Raw genomic sequence first — 9402 nt, forward strand, 5'->3', positions numbered from 1 at the left:
GACCTCTGAAATTCAGTACTGCGGTGAATGAGCTCCTGACCTTGAGGAGTACTTAACAGAATTATTTCCGGAAGAATCATCGTGGGAACCATTCAAAGAACCCAGCGGTGAGTGAAACCTATATTGATAAAATTATATCTTCTTTCCTTTACAAAATAATAAATTAGAGTGTTAAAAATATCTCATTATCTTAAATCTACACAATGACACCGTTTGTAATTCATATTCTTACTATAGATTTTATGAATTATGAGGATACTAATTGTTGTTATTTTGCGTTTTCTATCATTCTTCAATATAGTTTTGAAAAATTTGAAATATCTGGTGTTTGCTGCAACCGATATGTATGCATAATGAATATATGGAGTTGATATTTATACATGTATGTACACATAGGTGTGTGTAAATATATGTGTAATGAGTGTATTAATATTATCTAATTGAATTGAGAAGACGTTAATGAATGTTAATTCATTCATTCAGCATTTAGACATAACTTTAAATTAGTAAGGTAATGATGAGAGTCGCAAAATAGTGAAACTGAAAAAAATGAGAAAGCTCCCCAAAACATCCTAGTTTGGAAATCAAAACACAATTTTTTGACCAAATAAATATAGAAGATATAATTTGATACGTGATGGTGGTTGCCATCTCGCTTGAGTCTTAATCTTATTAAACGATGAAAAACTCCTTAAAATGACTTAGATGACCTCTGGAGAATATTCACAATTCTAAGATTTTTCATTTCTTTCACTAAAATTCAGCAGCGTTATCAAAGAAAGGAGAGTAAAGAAAAGGACTTAAAATTGCCAGAGACCATAGTTTATGTATTAGTCAGGGCTCTCCAGACAGGCAGAATCATAGGATGTATATGTATACATGTAGAGATACATTCATGAGCCATTTCAGCCAACCACAAACCACACATGGCGCTCACATAAGATTATAATACCAGTATGTTTACTGTACCTTTTCTGTATTTAAATATGTTTACATACTAAATAATTACCACTGTGTTACAATTGCCTACAGTATACAGTACAGAACATGCTGTACAGTTTTGTAGTCTGGGAGCAGTAGGCTGTACTGTATATCATAGGTGTGTAGCAGGCTATACCACCTAGGTTTGTATAAGTATATTCTATCATGTCAAAACAATAAAACCGCCTGGCTAGGTGCAGTGGCTCATGCCTGTAGTCTCAGCACTTTTGGAAGCTGTGGCATGCAGATCACTTGAGGCCAGGAGTTCAAGTCCAGCCTGGCCAACGGGGCAAAACCTCATCTCTACTGGAAAAAAAAAAAAAAAAAAAAAAAAAGAAAAGAAAAAATTTGCCGGGTGTAGTGGCATGTTCCTGTAATACCAGGTACTCAGGAGGCTAAGGCAGGAGACTCGCTTGACCCAGGAGGCGGAGGTTGCAGTGAGCCGAGATTGCACCACTGCACTCCAGCCTGGGTGACAGAGTGAGTCTCCATCTCAAAAAGTAAATAAATAAAACCTCCTTACACATTTCTCAGAACATGTATCTGTCCTCAAGCTACACATGATTCTACACGAGAGGGAATTCATCAGGATAATTCGTTTGCTTGATTATGGAGTCTGAGCAGTTCCAAATATAGGCTGTCTTTAAGCTGATGTCCTGAGGATGCCGTTATCTTGACTGAGCTCAAGGCTGAAGGCCTCAGAACCAGCTTCAGGAGAAAGAAAGAGGAAATTGCCTTTTCTCTGGCCTTTTCCTTTTATCTGAGCTACCAGCTGATTGAATGGTGCCCACTCACATTGAGGGATGATGGTCCCACTCAGCTCACCAACTCACATGTCTCTCTCCTCTGGAAACACCTTCACAGACTCACCCAGAAACAATGCTGCACCAGTTCCCTAGGTGTTGGTTAATCCAGTCAGACTGATACCTAAAATTCACCATCACACCATAGAAATATAATTACACCTCTTTAAGATTCACAAAAATCCTACTATATGTTAGTTCAGAGTTTGGGTATCCCTAGGAGAAGTTAATTTAATCCACGAGAAAATAAAAAGGCCCAATACCTTTAATTACTTTTTCTCTTCTATTCAACCTAAATTGGTTTAATTGCTGTTTTTTATTTGTTGATTTGGTTGGTTGACTGGTTTTTCTATTTTCTTTTGGTTTTGGTTTTTTATTTTACTTTAATTTTATATTATTTTAAGTCCTGAGATAAATGTGCAGGACGTGCAAGCTTGTTATACAGGTAAACATGTGCCATGGTGGTTTGCTGCCCCACTGTTGTGTCTCTCTCTAAAAACATATCACAGGACCCTCTGGCCATCTTCTCGTATTTCTTTGGCCAAGGCAGTTTTTCCCACTCTTTCATACTCATTCAGCAGTTATGTGAAAGAAGAATAGGAAAAACTACAATTTATTCTAGGCCACTTAGAATCAAACCCAATTTCCAGATCCACATTCAGAAAATGGGAAATTGAAGAGATTAGTATTATGTTACAGACAGGAACTAGGAGTAGAAGCGGTTGTGAGTCATCTAGTCAGCAATATCTACTATAAAGCCGGGAGACTCTCTCTGTGTGAGATTTGTATTTTTGTTACAGAAGAAATAGTTTGCTGTGCTTTAATGAACACTGGCAAGAGAAGAAACTAGAGCTATCACTTATCTCCACGTGTTCGGAAGCTTTTCATCAACCCAGACCCCAAAATGACATGTTGCTCTTTCTTCCTCAGAAACATGAATTCTGGAATCTTGCAGGTCTTCCAGAGGGAAGTCACCTGCCCCATCTGCATGAACTACTTCATAGACCCGGTCACCATGGACTGTGGGCACAGCTTTTGCAGGCCCTGTTTCTACCTCAACTGTGAAGACATCCCAATTCTGACTCAGTGCTTTGAATGCATAAAGTCAACACAGCAGAGAAACCTCAAAACTAACATTCATTTGAAGAAGATGGCTTCCCTTGCCAGGAAAGCCAGTCTCTGGCTATTCCTGAGCTCTGAGGAGCAAATGTGTGGCACTCACAGGGAGACAAAGAAGATGTTCTGTGAAGTGGACAAGAGCCTGCTCTGTTCGCTATGCTCCAGCTCTCAGGAGCACCGGGATCACAGACACTGTCCCGTTGAGTGGGCTGCTGAGGAACACCGGGTAAGTGATGCCTCTGAAGATCTATTTCTATTAAGGACACATGAAATTCCTGTGGGCCTATTTTCTTGGAGATTGGGTAAAGCCAACCCTGAGTCCCTTTAAGCAACTCTCTTTTGGGCTTTCTTAGCTTCAAACCTCTGAGATTTGATGAAGACGAAGGGAAATAGAAGAAATGCCATTTCCTAGGGACTTACTTGTCCCTCATTCTGGGCCCCCTCCCTATGAAACGGTCTGCATGTTACTTTACTGTCTTCACTGGTGCTTCAATCTGTGGCTCTTTTGCAGGAGAAGCTTTTAAAGAAAATGCAGTCTTTATGGGGAAAAGCTCGTGAAAATCAGAGAAACCTGAACGTGGAAACCACCAGAATCAGCCACTGGAAGGTTAGTCCTGTACTACGCTACCTTCTCCAGGAACTTACAGAGGGCAAATGGGTGACTCTTAAAATAGGAACTTGATATCAAACCATAATGTTTCTGGGAGTCCATTAAAAAAAAAAAAGAATACATTGAGAAAAACTGGCCTCATTTCTTATGTAGAATAGTATGACTGTTAGATGGGATTTCTAACAAAACCATTGATGTTACACAAAGCATGCTGGTTTGTTTTCATACAAACCTGTAGCTATACACCAACAGATACAAGAAACTGGGCCATCTCACAGCGTTCTATATGTGCTGGTTGGATATGCTGGGCATAAGAGTTATTTGACAGGCATGGAAAGCTCAAGTGAACCTTCTGAGCCTGGGTCAGCATTAATCTGAATGCTGGTGGACAAGTAGTATTTGGAATTGCATGGAAAATTTGGGGCAGAAAGAGTGACAGGGGAAATCTAGGGCAACCATGAAATTAAGAATCTAAACTAGTCAATATTGAATAATCCACAACATATGATGAGAAAAGTGGTGAGAAATACAGATTTGTGTCTTGAGGGAGACATGCAAACATGCCCGAAATATGGGAACTAGTATCTAAATATAAGGAGAACTCTGAGGACTTCAGGCAGAGAAATATTAAAAATGATTTTCTCTTTGTGGATGTATACTCGGAGGGTATGATAGCTAATATTAGTGTGTTGAAAAGTATTTCATAAGAACCTAGTCTATGTTGAATATTAAATTAGAAAATCTGCTAGTAGAGAAGAAAGAAAGCATCTTTGTCCTCACAAATCGTACAATCCAAATGACAGAGGCAAAAATGGTCAACATGCCAGTATGTGCAATACATGATGTGTTCCAGTGTGGTAGATTCTTTGTTGGAGGGTAATCAAGCAGGGAAGTAGAAAAGGACAACAGAGGCCAGAAACTGGAGATTAGTGTCTGAGTTTTAAATAGGGTGGTCAGAAAAAAGACTCACTGAAAAATTCAACTTGAACAAAGTTTTGAAGAGGAAGGGGAGCACGAAAGTGTGTATGGATATATATGCGGACCATGAGTGTGTATATACGTATATGTGTGTGTGTGTGTGTGTGTGTGTGTAAAATTCTAGTTGGAGAGAACAGCATATGCAGTAATTTTGAGTTTGTGTATATTTGGAGGCCCGGGGAACCACAAAGAAGTCTATGTTTCAGATTGGGATGACTTAGAAAAAGAATGGAAGGAAATGAACTCAGGGAGGCAAAGACGGCCAAATCATAAATGCAGCCTTATTAGGATAGGTTTTGCTGGGCAAAATGCATTTAGCTGGACATGGTAGTCTAAGGTCATTTCACATATAATGAGTTTAAGCAACTTGTTGCATATCTCAGAAATAGAAATAATTATTTCCTTTCTAGTAACTATAGCTCTATACTCCAACTCTTAAGCATGAACTGTTCTTACTTTTCCATAAATATGGGTTGGAATAGAGAAAGTCAAATTGTGTTTTTTTTATTTCCAGCTGTCTTAGAACACCCATTATCTTGAATAAATTTAATGTAATTGGTCAGATACATCTATGTTGATCTTTATGCAGAAAGAAAGGAAAGGAAAAAAATTTGTGGATTCTAAGAACGGGCAAGACTGAGGTTTAAACTATTGGGTGTTCGAGAGACAAAGCGAATCAGTGAGATTTAATAGGAGATGGATAAATACATTTCTCTTTTGACTAACCCATTATCACTGCAGGATTATGTGAATGTAAGGCTAGAAGCTATTAGAGCTGAGTATCAGAAGATGCCTGCACTTCATCATGAGGAAGAAAAACAGAATTTGGAGATGCTGAAAAAGAAGGGGAGAGATATTTTTCATCAACTGCATTTAAGCAAAGCCAAAATGGCTCATAGGAGGGAGATTTTAAGAGGAACGTATGAGGAGCTGATGAAAATGTGCCATAAACCAGATGTGGAGCTACTTCAGGTAAAAACTCACACTGTGGTTTCAGGTTTTTGACTATTCACATGTATAAGTATTTTCCTTGTGGCTGAAATCCATCTCCCTACCTTTATTTCCATGATGTGTTTCCAAAAACACATTCGCATAACTAATGCTACTTTATTGGGAGAGTATAGCCCCGCCAAGGGATTCTACCATGCCAAAGGTCCCTCCTACTCTATCCACCAGCCACAAAACTTTGTGGAATGGTCAAGGTAACAGCCCCAATAACTGTCCCCCAACTAAGTCACTAACACATTTTGGGTTGTCACACATGTATAAAATAGTGAGTGATTCATTTACATTTAGGTTAATTTGAGGACACGGCAAGATCAGAAGTTTTGGGAATCTAGGCTCACATTAATATTATTTTGAGATCCACTCATTTGGGTAATAGGTTCTGGGAAAGATGACTGAGTAGGTTATTCGAGGTTACCGTGGAGCACAGACTCTCTGGGCCTCTTCTCCCTTCGCTTCTTTAGAGAATGTCTTCAAGGCTCAGACCTTCCCAGGACATTAATTAGCGACAGTACGACTGACTGGGTTTTCCATTACAGAAGAAATAGAAAACGCTTTGCAGAAGAGAAGATGGTAGGGAAATAATATCTTGAGGAACTGACTCCAAATTTCACACTGAACTTAGTGAAAGATGCATCTTTTGAACTGCACTCAATCTTTCCTTTTTTTTTTTTTTTTTTTTTTTTTTTTTTACAGGCTTTTGGAGACATATTATACAGGTGAGTGTGTACCTGGATTTTAGAGTATGTTCTTTCAGTTTCCACGAATATCAAAGCAGGCTCTACCAAAGTCATGGCATAAATGATTAAGATATTGATTGATACTACTTTATTCTTTTTTCGCGTCTACTTTCGTTCCCACACCAGAAAAGACAAGACCACTAAGTAAATAAATGCATACATAAATAGTGAAATAAAATTTTAAAAAAAACATGTTTATTCGTGATTTTGTTTTATTGCTTAAAAGCCTGCATAGGTGAAAGATGAAGTTTTGTTTTGTGGATGGTGAGAAAGTCACCAGAGGAAGCAGGAGAGAAGTGGGGGAAGTATTTTAGCAGCGAAAAAGTTGATGATTTGTTGTTCATACCTATATACATATCAGTTAACAGTTCTGAAAAATAGATTGAAAAAACTGTGGAGTGTTAGAACTGTATAAGCCTCTAGGAAAGCTTGTTTCTAAAAGGCAGGTCTAGCTGCCTAGAACAAGTTTCACATTCTTTATCTTGAAAAGGAAGCAGCAGATGCAGCAGTCTCCCCAGAACCCCGCTATTTCAGACAAAGATGTCAGGGGAGTCTACCAAGAAGTGGAACTCAGAATTTCGTCTCTGAATATTCTCAAGGCCATAAGGCTAAGGAACCTTACACATTTGGGGCAAAAAAGAAGAAAGATCAGACTGAATTCTGACTCAGACTCTCCCACTTTGCTTTAAAATTTGGAAGCTGTAAATAGGAATTAATTTCAAAAAGGAAGTAATTTTTGAATTATCAAATTTGTGGGTTCAAAGGATTCTCATGAAATGTCTTTTAAATGCAAATAGTGACTTTTATTTATTTTATGGCTGTAGATGTTGTAACCGCAGGTTTTTCCTTGCAGGAGTGAGTGCGTGCTGCTGCACATGCCCCAGCCTCTGAATCCAGAGCTCAGGGCGGGGCCCATCACTGGACTGAGGGACAGGCTCAACCAATTCCGAGGTAAGTCTCCACCCACAGGCAGCACTCCCACTATCTAAATATTATTATTGTTAGGATCACATAGGTAATATTTCACCCTTTATCAAATATTTTACTTCTTTATAGACATAAGTGAACAATATAATCATGCAACCCTTTTGTATCTGTGTCTGTATAGTCAGATTTATAGCATTAAGTTTGAAAGATAGTGAAAAACAAATACATTATGGCCTCATATGTACTGAGTAATGTAACGGGAAAAAGGAACAGTGTAGCAAATTTAAAAAAGGAGCAAATGGAACAATGCTCAGAATGAAGGTGAGTTATTTAATGTTAAATACAAAATTTTACATTTCTTTAGTGTATTCATTTGAACAGCTAAGAACTGTTCTTTTGGGGAATATAGTTTACTGGAGATTCTTGGGGTTTTTAAATCTTTTAAATGGATATATTTTATGTATTTCCAAGAAAATTAGTTAATGGGTAAAAATAAAAAGAAGAAATCATTTTGTGAATACAAGTAAAATTACAAACAAAAAGAAGTTCAGTTTAATTGCAATATCAAAAGCTACATGTTAAGTCTAAAATCTAGCTTCAGCCCCAAGCTAGCATGGAGGGCCACAGAGAGACTGGTACAAGATTTTGCAGAAATCTGCTTTAAATTATCACTTATGACATGTACTTACGGATTTTTATCCAGTTATCTAGAGCAGCTCTTGAGTAACTGAAAATCATCACATTCTTTCCAAAATGATAGCACTAGTTTTTAAGAATAAGAAACATTTCTAAATAATGATTTTGATAACAGCATAGCATTTAGGGCATATAATGTGCAAATTTTGCTTTGAAAATTGGATTGAAAGAAGTTGATCTTACATTTGGCCCTCAGTGTGTAAGTTTCCAAAACGCTTTTAATATCTGTGGTTAGCGTTTTGTTTGTCTTGTAGATAATATTAATCACCTCTATACTTTATTAGAAGTTACAAGCAAAAGTGTCCTTGTGACTTCACGTTTTCCTGGTAAATTAATTTCTTGATAGAACAATTTTTGCTTATTTACACATGTCTATGCATGTTTTCTTTCTTTCTTTCTTTCTTTCTTTCTTTCTTTCTTTCTTTCTTTCTTTCTTTCTTTCTTTCTTTGTATTTATTTATTTATTTATTTATTTATTTATTTATTTATTTTGCAGTGGATATTACTCTGCATCATAATGAAGCCAACAGTCATATCTTTCGATGTGGAGATTTCAGAAGCATTTGTATTGGATGTGACCGTCAAAATGCACCCCATATCACTGCAACACCTACAAGTTTTCTTGCATGGGGTGCTCAGACTTTCACCTCCGGCAAATATTACTGGGAGGTCCATGTGGGGGACTCTTGGAATTGGGCTTTTGGTGTCTGTAATAAGTATTGGCAAGGGAAGAATCAGAATGGCAATATATATGGAGAGGAGGGACTCTTTAGTCTTGGGTGTGTTAAGAACGACATTCAGTGCAGTCTCTTTACCACCTCCCCAATTACACTGCAATATGTCCCAAGACCTACCAGCCATGTAGGATTATTCCTGGATTGTGAAGCTAGAACTGTGAGCTTTGTTGATGTTAATCAAAGCTCCCCTATATACACCATCCCTAATTGCTCCTTCTCACCTCCTCTCAGGCCTGTCTTTTGCTGTATTCACCTCTGACCAGAGACAAATCAGAAATGTGTTCACCTGCTGTGGGAACCCCTTTATCCCAGAAAGCCCTCTTCCTTGTGCCTTATCAAACAGGAAAAATAGGTTCTGTTCTATGTCCTGAATTGCATCCTAATGTTATTAACACTCATTTATTGTGTTACTATTAAATGCGGTAAAAACACTAAAAGTATATGTGTTGGTTCTTTATTAATAAATTTCTGAAAAATCATTATTCATGATCTTGGCACAAAATATATTCTCTGTTTTCTCTTTTCTTCACTTCTGACTGCCACTGAGTGAAATAATAGATGACAGACATGTCCGAATGAAGTTAAAATCAGTGGAAGGCAGTCGGGATCTTTCGCTTCATGCAAAAACTTGGAGTGAAGTCTCAATGATAACTGCGAAATGTTTTTCTTTCTCTTTATCTAACTATATCGCACTTATCCATCATGTTTCATTGTACTAATCTATCCCTTGAGTTAATATCATTTGACCTGCCATGCTGGGCTTCATTTTGGAATTCTCACCACATATATAAATAATCCTGCATTAT

General features: G+C 37.7%; 1 protein-coding gene across 1 annotated transcript; it reads left to right on the top strand.

Moving 5' to 3' along the window:
• On the top strand, window positions 1-8898 carry LOC129483970 (tripartite motif-containing protein 49D-like). The gene is made up of 7 exons (XM_055281379.2): window positions 1-107; window positions 2715-3129; window positions 3415-3510; window positions 5233-5463; window positions 6193-6215; window positions 7090-7187; window positions 8356-8898. Exons 2-7 carry the CDS (start codon window positions 2719-2721, stop codon window positions 8853-8855), a joined length of 1359 nt encoding a protein of 452 aa, XP_055137354.1. The 5' UTR covers window positions 1-107; window positions 2715-2718; the 3' UTR covers window positions 8856-8898.
• Window positions 8899-9402: the final 504 nt, after the last annotated feature.

This window comes from Symphalangus syndactylus, chromosome 6 (assembly GCF_028878055.3).
Source record: "Symphalangus syndactylus isolate Jambi chromosome 6, NHGRI_mSymSyn1-v2.1_pri, whole genome shotgun sequence".
Taxonomy (NCBI): Eukaryota; Metazoa; Chordata; class Mammalia; order Primates; family Hylobatidae; genus Symphalangus; species Symphalangus syndactylus.